Here is a 27643-nt window from a genome sequence, read left to right on the forward strand (position 1 = left end):
GGCAATTTAATTTTTTTTAAGTTTCGAACAACAATACATTTCTTAACATCAACGCACCAATACTAAACAAACTTAATGTGAGAGTAGAAAGAGAGCATCTCCACAACCAGTAGTGCCGAAGGCGGGGAGCATTCCTCAAGACATTAAAATCAAAGGTTCAATCGTATGATTCGCAACAAAGCCAGATTACGAGGGAGGGAAAGGAAGGGGCAAAAAGGATCCAACTACAACAGATTTATCATCCTGTACACATTTCTCCACCACAATTCGGGCAAGGGAGCCGACAAGGTGGCTAAATTATGTTAGTCAAGCCTTCCAGACATAACCCAAATCATCGTCAAGGTCATTGTTAAGGAACCCGTTTTCAGGGAAATCTTGGCCTATATCTTCAACCAAACTTTCTGGCAGATGAAGATCTTCCGGAAAATCAGAAGCCTTTTGATTGAACCCACTATTACCAGCGGAGGACTCGCTATTTGAAGCAGCTTTGAAGCTATTGCTTCTACTCGGACCAGGGCAAGGGACATTGCTCCCAGACAGATTTCCAGATGCCCCAGCTGCAACTGAGGTGTTTCCCACAAAACCCGTACCCCTTCTTGTCAAACTTCTATTTGCATTTGGTCCGGTAAGGGGTGGGTGTTGCAAACCGCCACTCATACTGTTACTAGACATCTGCAGTAGCTCCTGGATCATCTGTTGCTGTAGGGCCTGGCTACCTAGAATCGTCTGAGGATAATTTTGTTGGACCAAGGAGCCAGCATTTGGTGGATGCTGTTGCAGCTGCTGCGATTGCTTTTGCAAGGTTTGCTGGGCGCTTGAAAAGCTACCAACAGAGTTCTGTATGGATCCAGGCATCAAGAATGCATTCCCCTGGAGTGTAGGGGATGGATTATAGTTGGAATTATTGAAAGAAGACAAGGCCTCCTGTTGATGTGGGCTGGGATTGGAGTTCATAGAGCTTTGTCTCATGAGGATATTCTGGTACGTAGTCATTGCCAAAGCAGCTTGTGCCGAACCACTCAAACCTCCTCGACCAATCATCTGATGGTTATTAATCCCATGGTTATCATGTTCAGGATGCATTGCCATCAGCTTATTTACTGTTGTGGGAAGACCTTGAATACTTGCTAACTGTTCCATCTCCTGCATCTTTTGCATCTTGAGCTTGGCTGCAGTGGCATGTCTAGGATAATTTTTCAAGCCCTCTGTAAAAACAAGAAGTTCCAACATATAATAAAAGAAAAATCACAGAACACTAAAGAAAATGAGTAATCAATTCAGAAGGGAAAATTATTGCCCACTAGAAAAGAAAAACATCACAAACAAATAGACTATACTCAAGGGTTTTAAAGCTCAAAATCTTGAAATATGTAATGGTAGAAATGTTCTTTCGTTCTGTATTAGTTTCCAGGGCTACACAAAATTGAAGTTGAAATCCCTGAACACATTTGTATAAGGTGGAAAATCAAAAGGTGAGATCATATACAACCAAACCGTAGGTGCAGAAAAAAGAGAAACTGAGAGAAAAGATACATGGAGAAAACTGGTTTTTTCAATCAATTTGGATTGGGATATCAAGTAGATATTGCAAAGACATTAATTACTCAATTACCCTCTAGCCGGACAGCAGCTCCTGACGCTTTATTTGCAATTAGTCCCAAGATTGTATTCATCGCTGATTATTGGTCTGAGCAGAGCATGGTTTTAGGAGACTAAATCTCAAACGTGATAGTTGAGATATGATTTGAAGTATTAGATATGATTTAAAGTAGTTGAAATACAAAGTATTCAAACTACCAAGATTTTCGAAGATGGTCAGTAGATTTGAATTTATCTAGATTTCTATAATTTACTATTTCTGATCCAGTGTATAAGCCTATAAATATTGGAATTATGTAACTCCTTAAGCAATTGAGTCAGAAAACAATAATAAAGCACTGTAGCTTTGATCTATTCTTATCTCTTTCACTATCCCTTTCCCCAACAATACAACAGGTGGGGGGATTCAAGAACAGATAGCTCTTCGAACTTTTTATCTTTGGTATAAAGCCCATTCAAATCAGGATGCTATGCAACAGAATCCTCAGGAATGTTATCATCCATCCTCAATGCGTGTTGTCATGTAGAAGGAACCTAGTATTAGTTCTATTTGGGGATCCAAATTCCAAAAAAGATGAAATTACGCATTTGGCCCTTGATAATGTGAAGGTGGAGACTATTGTTACTGTTTCTTTCAAAAGAAAACTAGCAGTCATTAAGGTGAGTGAAAGCACAAAATCACTAGAAAAGAACAAAAGAGAGGAATGAGTCTTTATGGATAGAAAGGCATGGGGAATGTTTCTGAAATAAATATAGGGTGATTGTTGTGACCTTATTTGGTTAGTCTATTCTACTTGGAGTGTACTCTCTGACGAAATCTAATTGGACTGCCTTACTTTCTGAAGGGGTCTTATCCAGAGAGGAGAGAGATAGGAGAATGATGAGTCAATATTTTGAAAGAAAATAGTTGGCACTCAAGTTGTCATTTTCAGCATGGTAACAGTTCAGTCTCTTAGAAGCCAAACCTAACAACGATTCATCTACAAACAAACCACACCTCAGAAAATGATATTTTAAAAACCTAAAACAGTAATTCATATTAAAAATTATGAAAAAATATATTAAGGAAATCAATACAAATTTCTATTGAGAATCACAATAGATCATCACTGAGTAGTAGAAGATGAGGATGTAGATGCATTACCAATAGGCCCAACTTTTTGATCCCGGCAGAAACCAATAAGATCTTTCATACTGTTGACAACCTCCGATATCTGATAATATTTAGAGATTTTAACACAATCAACATTATAGGAGTGACATAAGAAATTTTTTCTCTAGTAATACATTTCAAGAAATGCATGAAGTTACCTGCAAACACCTCACGTATCTTTTAGGGAAACCCAAGTCATTCAGCAACTGCAACTCCAGACTCTTTGCAAGCTGACGACCAGCTGCCAGCACCCTAAGAAATCAACCATGTTAAAACACATCCAACTGCACAATGAGTTGGTCACCAACCTGGCAACTCTATGAATTGATAAATGTTAAAAAATTATTCCTAATAACGGCAATCTAGCTTCTAGACGGACATCAGCAAAAGATTGTACTATTATCCCCGAAGTTTTAGATATACTAACTACACAGAATTCAATGTTGCAAGGGGCAATCAAAACCCTGTGCACCTAAAACCACATGGGCCAATAAACCCAGTTCACTCCTCACAGAGTACAGCAGAAGCAGCTTGACCAGAAATTGATGCATTCAAGAAGTTTTTGCTCCTATGTCATTCATGAATCCATCTCAAAATATCAGAGCCATTTTATATTTTCCCATCAGATCTTTCTTAGGTCATAATTTTGAGCCCATGGAAAAAAGGCTTCAAACTAAGCGGCAGTCAACCACTGTCATAAATATTACTGTCACAAGTATTACTGTTCAAAACTCACATATTGCTATTCGTCTGCAAATCTTTCTGAGAAACACCATCAGGCCCACTTTCCGCTATTGTGCTTTGGCATTTCTGGGCAACCTGTACCAGCTGATTCACCTGCAAAATAAAGATACCTCATTGAATTACAAGTATCTTTCCTATCTGAAAGACTTCCAAAAATGAAACTGAACTCTTAACTTTTTTGGACAAGTTCTTTAAGAATAATAAGCTAATAAAAAAGGTCAAGTAAAAAAAAGGAAGGATAAGTTACAACTTACAAGACAACACGACTAGCAAAACTTTTGATTCAGTTCCAATACTCTAAAGCTGAAAAAACTCGAGTTCAAAGTGGACTTTCGAAGGATAGAATAACACAGCTGAAAATAAGGAGCTGAGGGAGTTTCTCAACGATGTTTCCATGTGTTTTAGTTACAGAAAAATGCATATGCAGACATTATATGGTTCAAAATAATTTATAGGCAGTCTGAAATTTTTTGAACCAACCAGTGTCATGCTATGACTAACTTTAGAAAGGTTTTATTGGTTTGCAGTGCACTAAAAATATGTTCCTCAGTTTTCATAATACTCCAGCTCCCTTTCGTGCACGAAAAACTAAACATACTACATGTGTGATAAAAGGTTTAATGAAATAGATTGCTGATGCCTATCAGAAAAAATAACCGGAAAAGGACGATCAGTCCCCTCCATGTTACTTTTACTCAAGTAGAAGTGTGATAAAGTTCAAAAACAATACCTGAGATGCAACCAACCTACGTGGAAGAAGTTCTTCATGACGCCGTGCACAAAATTCCCAAGACAAAATCTGAAGATTACATTTACATTAGGCTTAGTAACAAATAAAATGGCTGAAAATGTTCATTTGGATTAGCAATATATAAACCTTCAAGTCTTGTGAGAATATTATACGAAGCTGACCCTCACGAACAACACGAAGTTGCTCATATACACTCTCTTGAAATGCTTTTGCATATTCTAAAAGCATAATTCCGGAAGATAATCTCCTTTCTTGAGGACGGTCCAGAATTAAAAACTCATCAATAACTCCACTTCCAAATTTGATCTCACTGAGTCTCGGGAGCACTTCAAATGTAGCCTCTTCAATTCAACTCATTAGCATGAGAGCAAAAATTTAGATCAGGCAAGAGACCATAGTGCTAAAACCAGCATCCAAGAAGTTAAAATTAATAAAGAAAAAATTATATTTCCTGTGATCATAAAAGTAAAGCATTATGGTACATAAATACCCAACATTTGGGATTTATGAAACATTTTAATCGTCAAGGAGTCTATACAAGAGGAAAAAGGAATTAACCAAAAGAAAATAAAAAAAGAAACATACGGGCGTAGAAGAATCAGGAACTGGGGAATATATAAGAAATAGTCTTCTACTTGAGAAGCAATGAAGTATTTTCTTTTTGGAAGATACACAGACCCAAATGATTTGAACTAGTATGGAAAGTTATTCGGAAGATTCAACAAGCATTTATTCTTCGTCTACAAAATTGGATAGGCTTGGTTCAACCTCCATTTCATGTGTTACAAGCTGACACGAGTGATGAAAAACCATTTGGAGATATGGAAGTCAGAGCTATGGAAGTCAACATTTGCAAAGTTAAAGTGGAGCATGGGGTTGTCATAAATAGCACTTGATTGATAATTTCTTTGAAGACTTTATTTATTGTTTTAATTTCAATCACGATCAAGGTCTCCAACATCCACCATTTGAAAATCAAAATAAAATATAGCTTTTCTAACTCTTACCAAAGCCCCTTCCTGATTTGGAACCACAGATGTCGCACTGCCATGCATCCTGAAATCAATAAATGGAAAGCAATACAGACGTAAATTTGAGCACGAGTTAACAATAACACAGAAAAGGGAGTTGCAATGCACTAAAGTGAATAGTAATGAGCCTAATTGCATTACTGCAATATAGACAACAACCTAAACTAATAAATCTGACAGCAATACCAAAACATTTAGAATGTAGAATGAGTGATGTTCAAGACTTAAATGTACATCATTTATCAAAGAATTATTTACTCTTTAAATGTTGAATGTAGAAAAGGTAATAAACCATGTTACAAAAGATTGGACGATCCTATCTTTTCCTAACATTTGGCAATTACAAATGTATCGTATAAATTAAGAGCACAAGTATCACAAGCGTGTGAACTGACCATAGCTGCCTGGGGAAACACACCAAGAGCGTGGTGGCCAACATTCTCATACAATGACAAGCACCATCTTTTCTTCGCACGAGGAGAGTAATACTCTGTTACAAACTTTCTCCAGTAGGCTATACTATTCTCCTATAAAAATGCCATTATTAGAAAAAAGGAGGCAAAAAATAAAAAAAGATGAAGCCTCAAAATGTAGGAAGAGAGCCAGAAAGAAGTAGATGATATAGATGCATAATTTTCTTTTTCTAATGATATAATAAATAGAATTAGAGACGATAACTCACAGGAGGTCTTTGTCGCTGATGATACAGATATTGCATCAGCCGACGGGCACAAACACCACCAGTATCATATGAAGGCCGATTCATGGGTGATACTGGCAGCATTGCTTGCTGTTGTTGTTGCAATTGCTGCCTCAACTGTATCTGCTGCTGCTGCTGCTGCTGAAACTGAGCCCTGTACTGAGGTAGAGAATGCAAAATTTGATGCTGTTGCCGCATTCTTTGCTGTTGAAATAAAGCTTGTAATTGTGAGTTACGGTTTTGTGACAGCATGGAATCCTGTCTCTGAAATAGCTGCTGCAAAACTTGCTGTTGCAGTATATCTTCCTGCTTTATATCTAGTCGTGGTTTCTTCTGCACCTGAGAATAGTTATTTGGATCTGGAATGAAAGATCCCTGACGTTTAGCACCCATCGGAAATGATACTTGGCCTATTTGTGATGTTGGTAAAGATGTGGCATGTGAAGCACCTTGATGTGTATGTTGCTGCACGTGTTGGATATTCTGGTCCTGGTGAGAATTTTGCTGCACTACGCAGGATCCATCAATAACTGAGGAGCCTGACACACTAATGTTATTTGAATTGAATGACATGGGCGATGCAGGCAAACGCATGTATGACTCTGTATTGATGCTTGCACTCCTTTGCAAATGTGGCCCCCCTGAAAGGGCAGAGTTTGCATCTGTAACTAATGAACTTGCACCCACACTGGGTCCTGAATTTGCCACACTATTTAAAACTGCATTGTTCATGTCTCCGGAAACTGGACCAAAATCAGAACATCCAGTTCCTGGGATTGAATTTGATGAATTTGCAAATGATTGGCCCAAGTGAGAATTAACAATAGCTGGGGACTGCCCTTCCCCTTGGTAGAAAATCCCTGAACTTGATGGAGACTGAACTAATCCTCCAGCCAGACGAGAAGATGCCATCGAAGCCACCACCCCTTGGTGGCTAGAGTCTAGGTAGCCAGACAGACCTTACCAAAATAAATATTCTCGACACACTCAATAAGATAGAAAAGCTATACCCATGAGAAGGAAATCCAGAAAACCGCTCACAAATTACACATGTCAAATTTTAAAGAAGAAAATGTGGAGAATATCAAGACTCCACTTGAAAGAAGGATTAGGTAGAAAGTATCTGAGCCTTTTTAACCTTGAAGTCGGGGGTGAAATAAGAACAAAAAATTCAAGCTCTAGTAAGACCACTTGAGGCGCAGTGTTATTGGAGTTCCAACCGTAAGACGCGAGGATCTAAGAGGGAAAAAGAAGTTAGCAGATGAATGGGCAAATGAGGGAAGCAAAATCCAATTTTAACGAGATTTAAAGCAATTTGTAATAGAAGCCTGACAACTTACTCGAAACCAACAAAGACTAATTTCCCTTCCGACTGATAAAACCCTAAATTAGCTCCAGGAGAAATAACCCCGGTAGAAGACCCAAGATTGAAATTAAACTCAGCGCAATATGGTTAACATCATTCTCAAGAATTACCCAAAGCAAATTCATTCAATTTCTCATCGTTTGAGAATTAAAAACAGTGATTCAACGGAAAGCAACTCAAATCGAACATGAAAACACGTCCTCCCTCCCCTACCCAGAGTTTAAAGTGGTGGAACGAACCAAACTCAGTAAATTAATCAGTTACGCATCAAATTCCCCACCTAAACACAAGCCAAACATGGACATGGAGGGCTTAAATTTAAAAACAAAACCAAAAGCAGTGAGCTTTAACAGTGTGACAGAGATCAAATCATGGTATCCAATGAAATGAATGGAGAAACTAAACAAGAAAACATGTACAAAAGTATCACAATGAAGAGAAAGCAATTAAACGAAACCTCGAAACCTTCAAGAACTTGGTCAAAGAGAGTCCCTTTTCTTCTTGCTTAATTTGGAAACCTGAAATTTCTAACAAAATAGGGAAATAGAGAATCGGAGAATACTTGTGTTACGCAGCGTAGGTAGCGGGAACTGCAGCGAGGGAGTGACCGGCTGCATTGACGAACCAGTCACCTGTCACCGGCTACTCCCGGTCAGTCTCGAAATACGTGTCGTCGTGATGATCAAGAAACGTAGACGATGCCCGATCTCACGGTGACGAAATGAGGTCGGTTACTTCGTGGCGAGCTCTCATTGGTCTGTTATGGGTCGCTATTGATGGGCTTTGGACAGCCTTAGTCACCGTTATTCTTTTGAAGGGAAATAATCAGGCGCATTAAAGCCTAACGATATAAAACATCCCCCGTTTGCCACCGCATTGATGTGAGGACATTTTGTAATTTTCATAAAATATAGGGGCCATATTGTACTTTTGTATTACATTATGTTACGTGGCTCTCATTTATTGGGCTTCAATATTATTCTATCGCCAGGTGAGCGTAGATTTTCGAGGCTTCTGGATATTACCAATCGATGTGGACTCGAAGTGTCAAATACCACGTGTAATTTAATGTATTTTTTTTAAAAAAAAAGGTAACCTAAAATTGGTTCAGTTTTTTTTTAAAAAAAATTAATTGGTATTTATTTCTTATACTAACAAAAACATTTTTTTTAAGAATATTTTTTTTTCTTCTATAGAAAAAATATATATTTAAATAGATATAATTTTCACTCCAATTAAATAATCTTTCTTAAGAAAAAAAAAACGTAATAAAATTTATAATTTCATATTTTTAAGTAAGATAAAGAAATTAATAAACTTCTTTCCTTTCTAAATTATTGATTAATTTTGGATAGATAATATGCAATATCCCTAAAATTTAGGGTGGTTTGTGCAATTTTCTGATTGATGTTTAGAAAGCAAAAACAACAATTTGTCTTTTTTAAGGTTTTGAAGAATAAAATAAATATTTTGAAAGAAGGGCCAGGAATAGGATGCTCTTAACAACCTTTATGAACGCAAATTACAAAAATAGTACAATATCTTAATCTATGTATTATTATTTGTGAGTTTGGTAAATATAATAAATTCAACAATAATTGTATGAAATTCATTATCTTTATTGCTTATTCTATCAATATAGCAATCATAGACTATATAGACTATATTGTTGTTGATCTCGTTGTATATTTTAAGACTATTATTTATTCAAATGTACAAATATATATTGTTTGTAATATAATCGGAAATAAAATAAATTAAAACATGTTCCATTTTGGGTTGTGAGAATACTAAAACATGTTCCATTGGTACGTGTAAAGTTATGAGAGTTTATGTTTAAAAGTGGACAATATCATACAATTGTGGGTTGTACGAGAGAAGATTAAGCCAGGAGTAGTTAGTCAAGGTAGGCCCTATAACATGACAGTTAAGCTAAGATTTTAACTATATTGCTAGTACTCTCAAAATGTGGGCATGGAACTGGTACCTGTTTTTGCAGGTATAATACAAAGAATGGGACTGGAACCCTTCTTTAAGAACCAAAAAATTTTAAGTTCTCCATAGTTTTTGTTATCAGGTCGAGATGGCCACTCTGTCCAATGAAAAGTGGAGATGAAGTTTCAGATAGAGCTGCCAGGGGAGAGCCTTCGAAGCTTTATAGAAATTTCTCCAAGCCATACACCAGATTCTGGCAGAGTAGCACAGAAAGGCAACAGCTTAACATTTGGCAATACAGGATGAAGAAGATGATTGAAGAAAATTGGAGAGGTACCTTAAGGCGCACCACCTTTCTAATTGCCAATAACAAGCCTGGCATGAGGCTTTGCACATTTATGATATCATGTTTGAGAGTGTAAACCTGTGATGCAAGCCATGGTAAGTGTCGGAGAAGGACAACAGAAACACAACCTAGAACTCACCTCTCCCGGGCGTGAGAAGTAAACATTGGTGCTGGAAGGAAGCCCCGGAAGGACTAGGCTATGCACTCGAACTCCATCTTCTCCTATCACTTGTCCCCTTGCCTAGCATGCAAAAGGGCACAATAAGCAAGCTAGTCTTTTTTGAAATGGGCTTCTGAGTTTGATGTCTTAGTCATCAATATGGTGAGGTTTCATAATCTTTCTTTGAGATTAAACCATAGATATCTATTCTCATATTGAATACTCATACATAACATTAAATGAGGCAGAGACTACTGAGAAGGATTCAGTTTACCGGCACTTCTGTTGAAATATCTTCTCTGTTGTAGATTTGGCCCAAATTTGAGAGGTTCTTGGCTATTTGGGCTGCATCTGAAGATGGGAGATCCTGTCACCAAAAGGGTGAGTATTTAATTTAGTTGAGGGCCTGTTGGAATTAGTTGTTGATATAATTTGATTATAACCTGTGGATTCTCTCTGGACTCCACAATCTCTACATTGCTGTAATGGAAGGAAGCTGAAATTGCAGCTTGTTGGAGAAGGATAGAGCCAATGGACAGAGTTGGGGCGACAAGACAGCCCTGTGACAGAACCCATTAAAGCATTCATACTGAGAAGGAAAGAGGAAGGAGGAAAGAGGAGAGGGTTGCATTAAAATCTCACCCTGTGCTCACCATGCTAGCTTTCTCACAGAAGTTGGATAATGCAGCCACTGTGTCTACTTTTAATCTGGGAACATAAACCACACTTCTCATGCCAAATGCAGTTGCCTAATTTCAAAACAAAACAAGGAAGAACAAGGAAGAAATGAAGCTGAGTTGATGTTTAGCTAATTTTGGATTTTATAGGTAAGAAATGCATCACATTAGTAATGAGGCCTCTCTTGGAGACGCTAAAAGTAAAGCTACGAGAGAGAGAGCTACAATATGGTACAATTCTTCTTAACATACCCAAGGGAAAAAGACTAAGATTCTACCTGCTTCACATTCTCATATACTTTAGAAGGTTCGGTGAAATCAACAACAACTCCGGTTTCCTTTAGCTGCAAATTAGCAATAAAATAGTGATCTTTTGAGACTTAAACCAGACAAAGTGAGGGATGAAGTTGCTGTGATAGAGTATAAGTACCTGAGATATTGAACCTAAAACCATGGTGAGATCATTTAATATGGGTATTTCTAGAGGTTCTTCCATGTCGCACACCTAATTTTATCTGTACAGATCAGCAAAACCACAGGGGAGAGAGAGAGAGATGGAGGAGGGAGAGAGGGAGAGAGAGAGAGAGAGAGAGAGTGAGAGAGAGACCGTTCCAATGTCCTCTCCGACAGAATGTGAATCAACAGCACCAGCAACCTCCATACCTCTTGCCTTTGTCACTGCAATAACTGCAGCTCTTCCAATTTCCTTTGCTGCTCCATTTATAATGACCTGTTTAAACAGAAGTAATGAATCTCTACTGTTGAAAAAAATAAATGAGAGCCATGGCTGGTGGGTGATGGGCGACCTTGATATTGCTCTGAGATGGTTGTACAGAGCAGAGAATTGAAGATCTGGGTCTCTTTTTCTCAGAGGTCTTATACATTGTGAAGGGGAATTGTGAACCCAGAGCCGCCATTGTTGTTGGTTTCATAGCTCTGTTTCTTCCTCTCTTTCGGAGCTGAAATGGGTCTAATTCTGCAACAGAGAGGATAAGCCCATTTTCACCTTACCCTTGTGTTCTTGTTTGATAAGGTTTTTGTGTCGACAGCGACAGCGACAGCGACAGGATTACAATTTTATTCTAATTAATTGGGTGTAAGAATTTACTTACCCAAATTAAAATATTGTAGAAAAAATTATTAGAAAATAAAAAGAAGATCCAAAGTATTTACTTTAATGACCAGGTCAAGTCATCGTAATAAAACAAGTAAAACGCTGTAATTGGCGGAATTATTAAAAAAATAAAAGAAAAAAGTCAACGAATACAGTAAGTTGCAACGTCCCCATAGGAACGGCGTCCGCATGGGATCCGACCTTTGATTGACCTGCCACGATTGACTTTTGCCCAATCGAAATGCGACGCGTGGTATGCACACGTGCAGTGTCGGTGGTGGTTGCCAATTGGTCAGAACGTGAGGCGTAGATGTGGCGTCCTCGTGTCCATTGGGCCCCACTCATTGATCTTTTTTACAAAAAAAAATTGATATCTTATTCAATAGAAAAAAAATCTTATAAATACTTTATATTTAAATCCATACATTTTAAAACGTGAGATTTTCTCCAATCGAATGAATATAGGTTTAGTTTAAATTTAGTAAAATTTCACGAAGGAAAAATAAATTTATGGAAGTTTGAGAAATTACTAAGTTGCCCCTAACTTGAAGACAAAAAGAGAGACCGGTAAATATCCTATTTTATCTATAAAACTATTTGATAATTATAATATTTCATTAAAAATATGCTTAAATACCCTTAAATTTTAAGGTTACTACCTTATTTAAATCAATAAATCATATGTTTACCTTCTAATTTTGTGCACTAAATGGATCAAACACATGGGTTTTTAAAGTTTTTTTTTTTTAATTTTTTAAATTTTTAAATAGAACATCACTTCAAAATTAAAAGAATAATGACATTCAAATAAATATATATTTCAAATCACAATTAATTTATAGGCAGAAATAATTTATACAAAAACTTGTTAGATAAGTAAAAAGAAAGTATAAAAACCTAACCATTAGCCCCACCAAAATTAATACTAAATAGGTAGTGTTATAGGCTTATTTATCTCTCAAAGGAAAAAAAAAAACTGTCTTGAGAGTCGGGTCGCGAGCTAAGGTAAGAGTTGATTACTCAAACGGGAAAAGATATCCTAAGCAAGCCCTTTGATTGGAACGACAAGCTAGAGACCACCACCTGTGACGCATTTAGTCCATGTACGGTGTCTTATATTAGTACAAGTACGAAAGTCTACTCTCCAAATAAGGTACACAATCCAATCCAACCGTGTTTAGTTTGACACGGTGACTTCATTAGAAAGCGTTGGACAAAGCACCAGTTTTGTGATTGAAAAGGGGAAGATGGGAAAGGGATTAAGATGGGAAACTGACAAGGGAATAGGTAATAAGGAGATGGAAAGGGAAGCACACGTGTAGTGTTGAAGGAAGAAGAAGAAGAAGAAGAAGGAGAAGAAGAAGAAGGGGGGTTTCCTTTGCTTTCAAGACACGCACAGAACACACAACATGAACACAAAAGCAAAAACAAAGACAAAAAACAGAGTATTTAGTATAACGTAGTTTTCAGACAGACAGACAGACACTAAATTCCTCCATACATACGTAAGTCAGAAGGCCACCCCTCCCTGCCCTCTCAACCTTCTCTTTCATTTCCCCTATTTTCCTTTATGAACCCACTTCCAACGCAAGCTTTGGCGGCTTTTCCCCACTTTTCCCCCCTTTTCCCTTTCATATATCAGACGAAACCAACACCCAACTTAGCTGCCCACTGCCTTTTATTTTTTCCCTTCTCTCTGTTTCTCACACGGAAAATACAGAGGGAGGGAGATGGAGTACTTCTGGGTTTGAACCCTTTTTTTTGTTCCTTTCATTTTCTTGACTTTGGCGAGAGAGGAGGCAAAACTTTTACCCACCCAACCAAGTTCAAGCCTAATTTGGCTTCACCCTGATTCCCTCTGGTCTGACAGATTCTGGGTTTCTCAGATTTCACTCAAAGGAGAAACCTTTATCTCGAAGTGGCCTCAGATTAGAAACGCGATGAAATTTTCTTCACTGGGGACTCCCGATTTTGTTCCTCAATCGCTGTTTTCATCGCGTGGCTTCTGCAATTGCTTCGATAATACTCTATAATGCTGCCGTTCGTCGTTTCTTCTACAATACCCTCTTAACTTCTATTGGGTCTCTTTCATTTTCCTTCACAGATCGCCGGGAATATTTTCTACGCCGCCGAGATCTGCCGCTTTCTAATTGGTCCTTCTGTCAAAGATGATGAAATTGAAGACTAAAACGACAGGCCTATCACAGATGAAGGGTAGTTCCGCCGTCGGTGACGACCGGCCGATGGATTGGGAATTACGGCCAGGAGGAATGCTTGTTCAGAAGAGAACCCCTGATTCCGACGGGGAATCGACTCCGACTCCGACGGCGACGATCAGAGTTAAAGTCAAATACGGTTCTACTTACCACGAACTTAGAATCAGTTCTCAAGGCACATTTGGTAAATACCCTTTTTCTGTATCAAAATTTCTGAGAATCCCAAATGAAGTTGATTCAACGTGTAATTGAAGACTGACTGTTTGTTGGTTTGGGTTGCAGGGGAACTGAAGAAGATGTTGGTAGGACCTACAGGATTGCACCATCAAGATCAGAAGCTGTTGTTCAAAAAGAAGGAGAGAGATTCAAAGGCCTTTCTGGACAGTTGTGGGGTAAGAAACAAATCCAAGATTGTTCTAATGGAAGACCCAATTAGCCAAGAAAGAAGGTACGTTGAGATGAGGAAGAATGCCAAAATGGAGAAAGCTTCCAAATCCATATCAGAAATTAGCTTGGAAGTTGATAAACTTGCAGGACAGGTAATTAACTTCTTTCTCTTTTCTTTTGTTTGGGGAATGATGATATAATGGAATGGCAACGCACATAGGTTTCTGCTTTGGAATCTGTGGTCTGTAAAGGTGGGAAGGTTGCTGAGAATGATGTGCTGAATTTGACTGATTTGTTGATGAATGAATTGCTTAAATTGGATGCTATTATGGGAGATGGAGATGTCAAGTTGCAGAGGAAAATGCAGGTTCTGTTATGTTCTTCATATCTGTTCTTCCATTAAAAAGACTTCATAGTTTTGAACCAGTTTTTTGAATCATTTGTAGGTGAAAAGAGTGCAAAAATATGTTGAAACTCTTGATTTGTTGAAGATTAAGAACTCCATGGCTACAATTCAAACACAAACTCACAACACCAACAATTCCAATCATCAAAGACAAACAAGTAGGCCTTCCTTTGCAAACACCAAACTATCAACAATTCAAGAGGAGCAGCATTCCACGAAGCCAACGACACCATCCAGCACTGTGGTCACAACAAAATGGGAGATATTTGATGCTTCCCCGTCGATCGCGCCCACCGAGCATGCCATCCCGCCAAGGTTCAACTGGGAATTCTTCGAGTGAGAGCCATAGGCATACATTTTGTGAGGATTTGTGGATTTGAATTCAGATTTAGCTGGTTTGGTTTGGTTTGGTTTGGCCCCTTATCATATCAGTGTGAGCCCTCCATTCTTTACTGTATTTAGATGAAAATTTAGAGAGACACCCACCTCCCCCTTCTCAGGAAATAAATGGGGTTATTACTACAGTAGCGATCATCAATTTTCTGTTGTGGCATTACAATAAAGCTCTGCTTTGTCTTTCTCTTAATCCAACCAGATGCTGAAGAACAAAGTTGATATCTTTCTGTCTCTAAAAGTAGTAGTTGATGAAGATGATTTTGATAATCAATCAACACAGCTAACCCAGCCAAGGATAGAAAGCCAAGTGTGATCTAAGTACACCACCAAATCTATGATTACTACTTTGGAATAGGAAATTTCGTCCCTTTGAAGCCTTTCCAAATTCAGAAGTCTTAAGCTTTTTTGTTTATTCAGCTCTGAAGCAATGATGGTAAGGCGTTTTTAGAGTGCAGACTATTCCATTGCCTTTCTATGAAGCAAAGAACCACAAAGAGGTAATATATCAATCAATCAATCAATCAATCAATCAATGGCTTTAAAGAATGAAAAATGGTTTATCAGTTCATAATACTCACTTTTCTTCTCTACCCTTTAACTAAAGATCATGATTACAAAATCCCATCTGGGTGTTTTGTATATCTTGTAACAAAAGTAGAATGTTTACTTTATATGTGTCCAAATCTCAGGAATGCTTCGTATTTTAATGTGTTAATCACACTGTTCATGTGCAAACTATATGTTAATTTAATCCAACTTTTTGAAGTAGAGGGAGGGCATGGCTTGTGATGAAAGGAATTAAAAGGGAGATGATGGAAGGTCAACTATGGGTTGGGCTAGAGTGAAGGCTCACCCTAATCTATCATCGAAGGGAATGGGCCAATACTTGGATTTGAATAACATTGCTAAGCCCAAACTTAAACTTGCACAGTTGGGTATGAGTTTGAATTGAAAAGGGGAAGAAAAAGGCAACCAAAAAGGAATTGGGCAAGTTGTTTCCCTTTTTGAAGATGTTGCCTAGAAAGTCAAATAAAGTGGAGAAGTGATGGGTGAGCACAACACTTAAAAGGCTACTATACACATTGCCCACAACAAATCAAATTGGCCCATTTGGAACTCCCACTTGAGGTTTGATTTTGAAGTTTCAGACAAAAGAAGGAATTTCTTTTTTATAAAAGGGGAATCAAATCCGCTCAAGTCCATCGCTACCCTGTCGCATATAGTCTTCTTTTTTAGACTTTCCTTTTTCGGACTTTTCCTCGAAGTTCTTAAAATGCATATGCCAGAGAGTGGTCTCCGCACCCTTACAAAAAAAAAGTGTTTTGTTCTCCTTCTCAACTGATGTGAGATCTCACAATCCACCCCCCTTCTAGTATTCACTAGTACTCGTTTCCTTCAAAATCGATGTGGGACCCCCAATCTACTCTCCTTTGGGACCCAGCGTCTTTACTGACACACCGCCTCATGTCCACCTCCTTCGGGGCTCAGCCTTCTCGCTGACATGTTATTCGATATCTGACTCTGATACCATTTGTAATAGCTCAAGCCCACCGCTAGTAAATATTGTCTTTTTTTAGCTTTCTCTTTCACGCTTCCCCTCAAGTTTTTAAAATACATCTGTTAGGGTCACCTCTTATAAAGAATGTTTTGTTCTCTTCCTTAATCAAAATGGGATCTCCGTAAGTAAAAAGGATGGTATGCCCTTTTCATATAAGACACAGGGAATTGAGAAGCAAATTATTAGGCAATGGGTGCTCAAGTTTGTCTGAGAAACGCAACAAAATAGAATTTGGTTTAAAAGAGACAACTTTATCTGAAGCTTTGAATTTTAGAGACAAAACCAGTAGTCTTTGGGTAAGGTGGTGTGGATAATGATGGCAAATCTCCAATCCAATGCTTCCTTACACATATATATGATGCATCTCAGATCAAAACAATTTCATAAAATATGGAAGGAGATAATATTGATTTATTATGACTCCAAAGATAATGCTATTAAATTAGTGTTCTTCGTGTTCATGGCTTTATCTTTAGCCTTAAGAAAACCCCCTTTTGTCTCCCTATTACAATCTCATTTTCTTCCCGTGTTTGTTTCGTCTATAAAAATACATAAACAACCTGTTTTTGTTCATCCATATGTTGTCATCTTCCAACATTCAAGATAAAACTATAAACAACAACGTTTGAAACTTCATCTACACCCATCTTCTTCCTTTGAATATCAAATATGAATGGATTCTACCTCGGTTGAACAGAAGAATAAAACATTTTTTTTATAAGTGTGTGGAAAATTCTAATTCTAACAACAATACGTAACATCCCAAAATTGACAATAACGGCTAACAGTGAGCTCGCCTATTACAAGATTCCATCAAATAACAAGCCGAAATATAAAAAGTTTATAAAGTTAAAGTTTAGTTTATATATGGAACTGGATCTTTATATTTGATATAGGCCTAACTAATTAGGTATATCATTTTTTTTAATTATTCTTCATAGGGCATTAACTAAATTCCCCTGTCACAGTGACAAAGATGGGTATCTTATTCTTATAAATAGGTATTTTTATTAAAATAATTACACATAGTTTTTTTTTTAAGACAAAGAAATAATTATTTAAACTAAAAATAATAATATCGTAATTCTATTGAATTATTTAAGGTAGTTATACGTAGATAAGAGTACATGGGAGGAGGATTTTTATTAATAGAAAAAATTAAATTAAATTAAAGTAACATTAAAAAAATGGAACATTTTAAGAGAAGAAATAAGAAACTATACCTTAATATTATATGTTAGTCTATAGCTTACATATTCATATACAGATCATTACGATTACGATTACGATTAAATTAACACAAATTTTATTTAGGCAAGTTGACAATAAAAATAAATACTTTTTAAAATTAAGATTATTAAAATAGGGATGAGTTTGAATTCAGAAAAAGGAAAGTTGGAATTTAAATAAATAAAAAATAAAGTTTATTATTATTATTATATATTTTTTTTTTGAAGGGGGAGGGGCCATCCCGCGATCTTGCCGTAACTTTTGCCAGCCGCTGCGCGTCGTAATCAACAAGTTCGGCGCGTGATATTCGAACATTCTACACGTGAAAGTGGGCGAGTGGATGATTATAGTTGTTATGCATTTCCTTTACTTTGGAAAGATCTAACCCTTCCTATCCACCTCTATAAACCCCACACGTCATCTTACACGCGTGGATCTCACTTGCTGACGTCCAACCCCTACCGTGCACCAACTGGCTTCTACTTATTTTAGTTTCTTTTACTCCAACTATACAATTATTTTTCTATTACCCTCACATAAATAAATATCCATTTTTATTTATGCCTATAAAATATTTATATTTAGGAAATAAAATAAATAAATAAAGCAAGTCTTTTGTTTTAGTCGGGCAAACATTATCTATACAAATAATTGTTGAGAGAGTTGGAGAAGCGTTTACAGGTAAAGCATCATATCCATATAACAATTTGTCACACATAGTCCACCGTCTATTCAAATTTTAGAAACATAAGTAATAGTATCTCGCTCGGGCAACAAGAATAATGCAAGCATAAAGGGTAGGGTGGCCATATGAGGATCAAAAGGTGACGGCCAATTCTGCATGCATGTAATCTTAATTTTACTTTTCGTGGCGCCCAACGCCCCCACGCTATCTCTTTGCCCACTTTATATACAGAGAAGAAGTAATTTAAAAAAATGAAGCTTAAAGATAAGCTTCAATGGATGGAATCCCACTAGCTTTATATTACTTAATTAATTATGCATAAATGTAACACTTACTTTTAACTTCCTTTATAAAGTAATAAATTAATTAAACAATCAATTTCTTTTAGAATCAAATTAAGAATCAATTATTGTTTGCCATCCCCCGAAAATAGTATTTACTAAAATTCGACTAATATTTATTTTCCCATTCTCAAGCCATTGGAATCAAAGAGGGAGAAACGAATATTGTAGAGCTTAAATGTGAGCCCTTGAATGTGTTTAGTGTCACCTCATGTTTTTTTTTTTTTTTCTTTTTTAAAAACATTTCATATTCGTTTATTTTATTTAAAAGAATTTAAGATTCGATGAAGTGATATTGATGTGACTTAAGTCAACTTAGAATTACTTATAATTCCGTAATGTTCAATGTTTTTCCACTTTAAATTTCTATCCTTTTCAACAATGAGGAAGAGGAAAAGAATGTTTCTTTAAGACAATAGAGAACTTGTTCGTGATGATTCTATTTCTTTTCTCCTTTAAATGTCAAAATCATCGTAAAAAAATTACTACCACCTTCTAAACTACTGTATATATTGCTGCGTGAATATACTCCATAATTGAAAAAAGAAATAATTATAAATTTAAAAAGGAATCTAAATCCTAAAAATATGATTAAATGTGTTATTTAATCATAGGAACAAGGAAGACTCATGAAAGATGTAGATGGGTTGACTAAATTGGAAGCTTATAGCAGAAGTTGATATAATATGCTAAGTTGCACTAATTAAATTAACCTTTTGGGATTAAAACTTGGCATATATGCATTTGCATTTGCATTTGTTCCCCAAATTAAGTAAATTCTTATTTGAATTGAATAATTAATATAATCAAAATTAACCTAAAGTTTATATTCATTCGAATAAATAAATGGACTTATTATAGTACCTGCCGGCTGCCTAAAGGCGGCTTAGAACAAGAAACTTGCATGTTTGGAGACAAACATGAGGACAAAAACTAAACAAAATTGGTCAAACATTACACACATATACATATGTTCAAACAAAATGATAGGATCAAAATTACCTAGGTCTGGATTTATTAAATTTACTTATTATTTAATCTAAAACTTCGAAAAACATTGTGTCGCATGCATGGTAGCTATATATATTTATTTGATATGATATGGATATTATATCTTATAGAATCAGGCATGCATGGTATGGTATGTGGTTCATGGTATAGTATGCGATTTAGTTTTAACTAAAAAATTAATATTTCTTTTTAATTATAAAAAAAGGAAAAATAAATACAACAGATAATTAGATTTTGTCGTCAGCTTCATCGTCTATGTCACAAATTTAATTTCGATAATCTGTGATATTAGCACCAATCTTGCTTGTTTTTAGGTTCAACTGACTCAGCTTCCACCACTTCATCGCCACCACCACCGGTTAGCTTCCTAGCTCTAATTGCCTCAAACTCCCAATCTGTAAATCCCAAAACCACCAGCATCACCGCCGCACAGCACCCCTGCGCCGCCAGCAGCCCCAGCCATAGCCCCCTGAAATCAAACCCACCGTAAAATGCTAGCCCTACCGCTACCGGCATCCCCACCAAATAAAAACACCCTAAATTTATATTCGCTCCTATTTTGGGCCTCGCCGTCCCTCTCAAAACGCCGCACCCCGTCGTCTGTGGGCAGTTCCCGAGCTCGCAGAGACCTATTATGGGCAGCACCATGGACGTCAATGCTATGATTTCTTTATCCTCTGTGAACATACTCGCCCATATTTTTCTTATGGACACTGCGAAAAACAGAGCCATAATCCCCAGTACGAAGCTGCAAGACAGCCCCACAATGGCTGCTAATTTCGCCTTCTTTGGCTGCTCTGCCCCCAACTCGTTCCCCACCCTGGTGGACACGCTGAAGCTCAGCGACGAAGGGAATATGTAAATCAATGCTGTGGTTTGAATCAAAATGCCCATGGAAGCCACGGTGGCTTTGGGGTTTAGCAATAGGCCACAGATGAGGATCATGATTTCGTACCACCACCACTCGAGGCAGACCGAGACGCAGCTTGGGATTGCCAAATTGAGAAGGTTTCCCCATTCTTTGAAGCATTCGAGAGAGAAGCCTCCCCATGTTTCCTTGTGGACGTTGAAAATTAGTATGTAAAGGATCAAAGAAGCGACGAGGTTGAAATTGGTCCAAACCCCTGCTATAGCAACTCCTCTAATACCCAAATTGAGATAGGAAACGAGGAAGTAATTGATGGGTATGTGGAGAAGGATAGAAAAGGTGGCGCAGAAAGTGAGGGGGAGCGTTATGGATTGAGTTCGGAGGTAAATTCGAAGAGGGTGGATGAGGGACTGGGCGAAAAGGTCAGGAACAGAGTAGAGAAGGAACAATTGGGCTTGGGAGGCAATGGAGGCGTCCTGTTTGCAAAGGAGAAGGATGTTCTTGACGTTGAACCAAAGAAGTGAAATGGGGATTGAAGCAAAGGTGAGGAGAAGGATGGTCCTCTGCAAGGCGAGGCCGAGAAGGTTGAACCTTTTGGCACCGAAGGCTTGGCCGCAGATGGGCTCCATACCCAAGGCGAGGCCAGAGAGAATGGAGTAGCCTGTGATGTTGGCGAAGCCGATGGCGAGGGAACCGCCAGCGAGGGGGAGCTCCCCGAGACGGCCTAGGAAGAGCATGGAGATGAGGGAGCGGGAGTAGAGGAGGAGGCTGGTGAGGACCATGGGGAAGGCAATTTGGAAAATGGAAAAGGCCTCTTTAATGGCTAAGGAGAAATGGGTATTGGTATTGGTATTGGTATTGGTATTGTTAGTTGGTTTGTGTCTGTTTTGTTGAGGGATCAGTGGGTTTGTGAGATGATGCATGCTATTGCTATTGCTATTGCTATTGCTATTGCTAGGCTTCTCAAGGTCGTCATTAATTGAGTCAAGGTAAGCAACTTCAGAGTTGCATAATTTGGTTACACCACCCATAATTTCCTCTGTGCCCTCGCAAACAATCGTGTTAGATACACAGACAAAGGAGGTAAGAGTTGATAGAAAGAGAGAGAAATAGAGAAGGAGAGACAGAGAAGATGAGTAGACATCACTCCCTTTTTATAGCTTCCCAATACGAGCCAACGCGCAAACTCTCTCTCTCTCTCCCGCACACGTTGTTCAATAAAATAAAAAGTTCTTGTGAGCTTTTCTAGGATTTTAGTTAAATGGCAACTTAATCTTTAATCCTTCTACTTTAAAGACTCTTTTGGTACTTCTTTAACAAATCCCTAAACCATGGGTCTTTAAGAATTGATATTTAAGGACTGCCAAATCGATGTGTTTGGACTGAAATTGGATGAACAGAGGCAGGGCAGGGCAGGGCAGGGGATTCAAAGCCCAGAAAGGGCCCATGTGGGCTATGTGCGTCTTTGGATTCACCTACTGTTGTATACTATCTCCATCTTGTAATTTACGAGTTTATATGATAAGACAGCAGAGTCCAAACCCTGAAAGCTTGTCATCTTCCACAGCTGGGTTTCGTACGCTTCTTGTGTTCAACTATAATACTTGTTTGTCTTATGGATCAGTTCAAACGCCTGTTCTCTGTCCGCTAACCTCTTAGGAGCCTCGTCGCCTAGCATATGCCAAATGTGTCCTCCAAATATTCAATCACAGTTTTTGGCAGTTAACATATTCAAGGTGTCAAGTTTTGTATTCTTCTTCTTCCTCCTCCTCGCACAAAAGCCTCAAAACCTAACCTTACATTGCCCTTTTTGTGCTTATGCCAGTAGTGACGACGGAGGGTCCAATTATTTGAGTAGAAGAAGAAAGGGAAAGGCTTTCGATATGGGTATTAAAGGGTTAACAAATGGGGGAAGAAGAGGTCAAAGTAGTTGAAGAAGCTTTGTGGGTTTGAAGTCCAAGATTTGGTCGTAAAGAGTGAACACAAGGAATGGGAAGTGGAGTGGAGGCGCGGGGTCAAAAAGAGAGCATACATAAGAGGAAGGTCTAATGAAGTGACGCTTGTTTGATGGTGTTCAATTAGCTCCCACTTTGAAACAAAGACAGAGACAAAAACACAGTGGGGTTTGGTCATAAAAAACGTGTAGAGAACAAAAGTCTAATTAATCATACATCAACGAATATCACTACTCCTTATTGCTTAAACATTGCATTCATATAGTGCTTTCTTCGACTGTTTCTTTCACATCAAATGATGAATTACGTTCCCATTTTGACCATTTTGTACAGGACTATCCTCTTTAACAAGCTGGTACAAGCAACTCAAATGAACCAACTTTCTGCTCTGTACTTGTGTTTTATAGCTACCCCATTTAAATATATATCCATTTTGGTGCCCTTTCAGTGGATCCTATATTGGGCGTGCTGGGTGAACGTAAATGGGCAATGGAAAAATCCCCTCTTTTATGAGTCTATGCACAACAAAGTCCAAGTGTTTTTTGAACCAAAAAAAAAAAAAAAAACCAAACAAGTAATTACCAAACATTGTGGCCCATGACTTTCCGTGCACGTAGGAGTGTTCATTGGGTTGGGAAAAAAAATATCTACGATGAGGATCGTAGTAAATATTGTTTGTTTTAGCATGTTACGTATGACATTGATTCTACTCTTCAATTGATGTGAGATCTGTAAGCAAGGGAGTAAGATATGGGTATCGTAGAAACCAACCAACCCAACTACAATAACTAAAGATTGAGTTGTGGTTGTACCCATTTGGGCAAAGCAGAGAGAGACAAGTGGCAAAGACCGAAGAATATTCAAATCCAATCCTTAATTCACACGAGAAAAGTGGTAGAAATATATGATACGAAAAGGAAAAGGCATTGGGATAAGTGTAGATAAAAAGTGGACAAATGTCGAGCAACAGGAAGTTGGGCTGCGTTAAAAGTTACGAGTCGTAAAGAGGGGTTTGAACCAATCCCCTCTCCTCCTTTATGGCGTTATAGCTTTTGATACACATCTTCATCTTACAACCAACAAAACAAGAATGTTCCTCTCCTAATTCTTTTCTTTGACTTTTATGTGTCTTTTTTTTTTCATTTGTGTCTCTGTCTGCCCCACTTTTAAAGGCTGTGTTCCCATTTTGGTTGGTACGTAGGGCTGAGGAATTAGGAGTACACAACACATGTCAAAATGGTATTCAATAGCAATCTCTCTTTCTATGTTTCTTTTTGATGATCTTACACCACTTTCCCACACTATACTGCCGACTAAATTCTTCCGATCTACATATTTTTATCAATCTCTAAGGCTTTAAAACCTAGAGGTTTCCACATCCTTATTATACACGAATTTTTCGTTCTATTAATCAGGAGAACAGTGAGATGAAAATGAAGAACGAGGAGCAATGATTTAAAAAATTGGAAGCAATGTCATCATTTCATTCTCAAAAAGATTCAAAGAAAGAGAGAAAAAGAAGAGTGAAAGGAGTTTTATCATGTTTACAACGTGCTATGAATTAAACCAATGGGCTGGAGTGGAAAGCCCAATCTGAGAGAACCCAATAGTATTTGGGCCTTGAATGGGCTCAACTGCAAAATCTTGTGGTTGGGCTTCTTGGTGGAGGTTGGAAGCCAGAAATGCAATCTCGGCCCGAGTTTTGGCCAACTGGGTTTCTGCCACGTGTAATTGATGTTGTAATTGAGAAATAATTCCAACGCATCCATAAACTGGATCTTCAATTCTGCATTTTGCCTCAAAAAATAAAGTTTCTGCTGCCTCCGCTCGTAGATGCACAGGGAGTTGCTGATCATCAAATAAAATGATATCAAATTAAATACCAGAAACTCACAATAGTTTATAAAAAAAGAAGAAGAAGTTACATGGAGGAACTTAGCGACATTGCTGGCACCATAGATTCGATGAACAATGGCGAATCTTTGAGGATTGTTGGAAGGAAAGAAAGGGGAAAAAATGCAATCGGAAGGACATCTTCTTCTCAAATACTTACAAGCTGCACAACGACCAGAGATCATGCTAGAATCTTTGGACGAACAAATTTTGGAACAAAATAAGAGAACCAAGATTTTGATGCAGATTCTGCAGATCTTTTCCCTCTCTATATATACATTTTATGGAGTGTTCTTTGACTTACTTCAAGCTAACGGCTATTTTTTTTCAATTTAAAACTCCCAATCATTAGATTTTGGAAGGAAATGTTTGTGTGTGTATATGGTAAGAAGTCAATTCAATATTTTTGTTCCTAAATTATCTCTATTGTGGAAGGAAACTTGAACATCATCAAATACACCACACTTTCATCAATTCATATACATTCATACTGTATTCACTGTGAGACTCGTACAAATGATGTGCTCTAAAATGAATTTTATATGCTAGCGGTTAGATTCTCTATTATGAAAATGAAGCATCACCCAAAAAGGTTCGTAACATATCGTCGTCCCACCCCTGCAAATCACAAGAACATATGTCAAATCATTTAAATGTGTGACAAATCAAGAGTTTCCTATTATAGAATAAGATTTAGGAAAGCTTGCAAGAGGAATGAGTATGCATTGCCTGGGCAGAGAAGCTTGAGGGCTGCAGATCTTGCTTTGATGAAGCCTCCATTTCAATTCCATTCCACACATGAGAGAGCTCCATATCACCCATTTCTTCCCTCTAAACAACATATAATGTTAATCCTTATATAACCCTTTTGTAAAAATGTTAGAAAAAGTATGAACTACTAAACGTACCCTTAAAGAAGTTTGATTGTGGTGGTTGTGCCCCATGAAGATCTCACTAAGAACATCAAAACAATTTTGGTGTTCACCAATTTTATCTTCAAATGCAATGGTGTCATTACCTTCTTTTGATGACACTAACACAACACCATTCTCCTCCACATTTTTGTTTTGTAAAACTTGGTTTGTACCTTCAAAATTCCCAGAAAATCCCCCATTGTTGTGATCATGAGTAGCTTGGACATGATTGGATACCCCATTATTATTCAACCTCAACCCTCCATTAGGGTTTTCATTTTCGATTGACACGGAATTCCGATCGTTTCGAGTCGAACTCGAGACAAGCCCATTGAAAGGGAAGTTAGGTTTATTGAGGGTCAAAAGACTTTGATTCTCAAGATGGGTCAAAGAGTTTTCAATTTCAAGATTAGGGTTTGGAGGGGTGGGATGTGAGATATAATTGGCTCCCAAAAGAGGAGATGGGTAGTTTAAGGGAGCCATTAATTGTTGTTCTTCAAGCAAATATGGATGTTGGGATTGGAATTTTGGTGTATACAATGGGGATTGAAACTGAAAATGAGAAGAAGCAAAACTTGATCTTAGTAACGTGCAATCTGAATATATCTTCATTGAATTACAAGCTCCCTTTTCAGCAACTCGTTTCAAGAAAATTCTGTACTTCTGCATCCATAAACAACCCAGTTTAAATTCAATACCAAAACAAAGTATTAATTGTTAATATATAAAGGGTAAACCTGTAAATGGCTAGCAACATTTTCTCTGGTCAACCCAGGCACATTCATGAACTCAAGGATCTTCTTTGGAACTGCCTCTGAAAATAAAAATTAAGAACATTAATGAAGGACAGAAATTTAGAGTCAAATTATAAAGGATCATAGACTTACTGTCAAGGCCTATTAGTCTAATGGCTTGTAAGAACCGGTTGTGAAGTGAATTTGTCCAAACCACCTTTGCCTTTCTTTTGGCAATAGAACTTTGAGTAGCCCTAGTTTCCTTTGCCTTCTTCGTCTTGTTCTTGGTTCTTTCCGATTTCAATAATTTGATCATCTCCTTTTTCGATGGTTTGTCGATCGATAATTCTGGTCGGATAATTGTTCGTGTTTGTTTAGGTGTAATAGCATATTGCCATACTTGTTTGACATCATCTAGGCTTATTGGTTTGACCATGTAAAATGAAACACCCTCCTCTAAACTCTTCAATATGACGCTAGGTTTTTCATCAGCTGACATCACTGCAAAGAAGAGTAGGGTTTGGTTTAATTTACTTGTATATTGACTTGTTAATAATAATATTGTAGATTATGTAGATACTTACTGATAACAGGAAGCTTGAATTCTTTGGTTACTTGCTTCTGTAATTGAAGACCATTCATTTGAGGCATGTGCAGATCAGTGACAACGAGGTCAAAAAACCCTTTTTTTGCCCTTAGAGTATCAAGTGCTTCAATTGGGCTTCTCTGAGTCACAACTGAGATTTAAACACACCATCTTGTCACCAAAAATGTTAACAAACTTCAACTTAGATGGAATTCCATGAATATTATTTTTGTTTGGCTTATTTACCGCCTCGAGATTTTAAAACGTGTCTGCTAGAGAGAGATTTCCACACCCTTATGTCAGTATTTCGTTCTACTCTCCTATCAATATTGGATTTCACTAGAATTTCTAGTTCAACATTTGGAAACTATAATTAGAGTAAAGATTCTTTAGAATATATGATGAAAAATTGATGTGTAGTGACATGAAACAGTCCAACAATGTAATGGTCTTTTTACTCCCATGATAATGTTAAAGCCTTATGAAAGATTAGAATTTAAGCAAACCCTAAACCCTAGAAATAAGTGAGCATTTTTTAAACCATTAATAAACAAAAGGTATGAAAACCAATTGAAGTAGAGATGGGAGAAGAAAAGAAAGCAAAACCTTGGTATTTGCAGAGTCTAAGCATGGCAGAAACGACAGCAAGAGAAGTAGCATCATCATCCACCAACAATATATGAATATCAACCGACAACATTCGACTCTCCAAAACTAATTCACATCGCCCATCTTCTTCATCCATCCTTCAAACCCCACACCCACGCCTTACCTTAGCCTACAGATCACTTTATAATCTTTCCAAAACACTCTTCTTCTAGTTCAATACACCGATTACCAGTTGATGAAGAGGATAATCATCTGAAAAACCAGAACCAGAACCATAT

The 27643-nt window shown here is 37.6% G+C and overlaps 6 protein-coding genes across 14 annotated transcripts; 1 reads left to right on the forward strand and 5 right to left on the reverse strand.

Moving 5' to 3' along the window:
* Positions 1–78: 78 nt before the first annotated feature.
* LOC111482863 (probable transcriptional regulator SLK2) lies at positions 79–8015 on the reverse strand. 8 transcript variants are annotated; one of them, XM_023128874.1, is made up of 11 exons: positions 7907–8015; positions 6428–6919; positions 5961–6337; positions 5674–5805; positions 5255–5303; positions 4374–4588; positions 4227–4295; positions 3489–3589; positions 2911–3004; positions 2744–2813; positions 79–1205 (listed from the first exon to the last, which is right to left on the reverse strand). In XM_023128874.1, the coding sequence occupies exons 1-11, from the start codon at positions 7959–7961 to the stop codon at positions 307–309; spliced, it is 2553 nt and encodes an 850-aa protein (XP_022984642.1). In that variant the 5' UTR covers positions 7962–8015; the 3' UTR covers positions 79–306. The 8 variants fall into 8 exon arrangements, with proteins under 8 accessions (XP_022984642.1, XP_022984640.1, XP_022984639.1 ...); XM_023128872.1 differs by lacking the exon at positions 7907–8015 and adding exons at positions 7117–7214; positions 7802–7900 and having other exon boundaries at positions 5961–6919; XM_023128871.1 differs by lacking the exon at positions 7907–8015 and adding exons at positions 7117–7214; positions 7802–7900 and having other exon boundaries at positions 5961–6937.
* Positions 8016–9123: 1108 nt separating this feature from the next.
* On the reverse strand, positions 9124–11506 carry LOC111482868 (dihydrodipicolinate reductase-like protein CRR1, chloroplastic). Of its 2 annotated transcripts, XM_023128881.1 has the most exons (10): positions 11269–11504; positions 11070–11192; positions 10893–10967; positions 10741–10806; positions 10439–10534; positions 10229–10345; positions 10060–10152; positions 9765–9866; positions 9617–9703; positions 9124–9532 (listed from the first exon to the last, which is right to left on the reverse strand). In XM_023128881.1, the coding sequence occupies exons 1-10, from the start codon at positions 11392–11394 to the stop codon at positions 9500–9502; spliced, it is 918 nt and encodes a 305-aa protein (XP_022984649.1). In that variant the 5' UTR covers positions 11395–11504; the 3' UTR covers positions 9124–9499. The 2 variants fall into 2 exon arrangements, with proteins under 2 accessions (XP_022984649.1, XP_022984648.1); XM_023128880.1 differs by having other exon boundaries at positions 9124–9703; positions 11269–11506.
* Positions 11507–13744: 2238 nt separating this feature from the next.
* LOC111482871 (BAG family molecular chaperone regulator 1-like) lies at positions 13745–15202 on the forward strand. The gene is made up of 4 exons (XM_023128883.1): positions 13745–13976; positions 14075–14331; positions 14400–14546; positions 14626–15202. Exons 1-4 carry the CDS (start codon positions 13745–13747, stop codon positions 14923–14925), a joined length of 936 nt encoding a protein of 311 aa, XP_022984651.1. The 3' UTR covers positions 14926–15202.
* A 4860-nt stretch (positions 15203–20062) lies between these two features.
* On the reverse strand, positions 20063–21802 carry LOC111482957 (protein DETOXIFICATION 49-like). The gene has a single exon (XM_023129005.1). The coding sequence runs from the start codon at positions 21703–21705 to the stop codon at positions 20095–20097; it is 1611 nt and encodes a 536-aa protein (XP_022984773.1). The 5' UTR covers positions 21706–21802; the 3' UTR covers positions 20063–20094.
* Positions 21803–24183: 2381 nt separating this feature from the next.
* Positions 24184–24707, reverse strand: LOC111483182 (LOB domain-containing protein 24-like). The gene is made up of 2 exons (XM_023129336.1): positions 24555–24707; positions 24184–24477 (listed from the first exon to the last, which is right to left on the reverse strand). The coding sequence occupies exons 1-2, from the start codon at positions 24705–24707 to the stop codon at positions 24184–24186; spliced, it is 447 nt and encodes a 148-aa protein (XP_022985104.1).
* Positions 24708–25086: 379 nt separating this feature from the next.
* Positions 25087–27610, reverse strand: LOC111483183 (two-component response regulator ARR14-like). The gene is made up of 7 exons (XM_023129337.1): positions 27363–27610; positions 26755–26907; positions 26324–26671; positions 26174–26250; positions 25431–26099; positions 25252–25353; positions 25087–25140 (listed from the first exon to the last, which is right to left on the reverse strand). The coding sequence occupies exons 1-7, from the start codon at positions 27499–27501 to the stop codon at positions 25087–25089; spliced, it is 1542 nt and encodes a 513-aa protein (XP_022985105.1). The 5' UTR covers positions 27502–27610.
* Between the last annotated feature and the right edge of the window lie 33 nt (positions 27611–27643).

This window comes from Cucurbita maxima, unplaced genomic scaffold (genome assembly GCF_002738345.1).
Source record: "Cucurbita maxima cultivar Rimu unplaced genomic scaffold, Cmax_1.0 Cma_Scf00008, whole genome shotgun sequence".
NCBI lineage: Eukaryota > Viridiplantae > Streptophyta > Magnoliopsida > Cucurbitales > Cucurbitaceae > Cucurbita > Cucurbita maxima.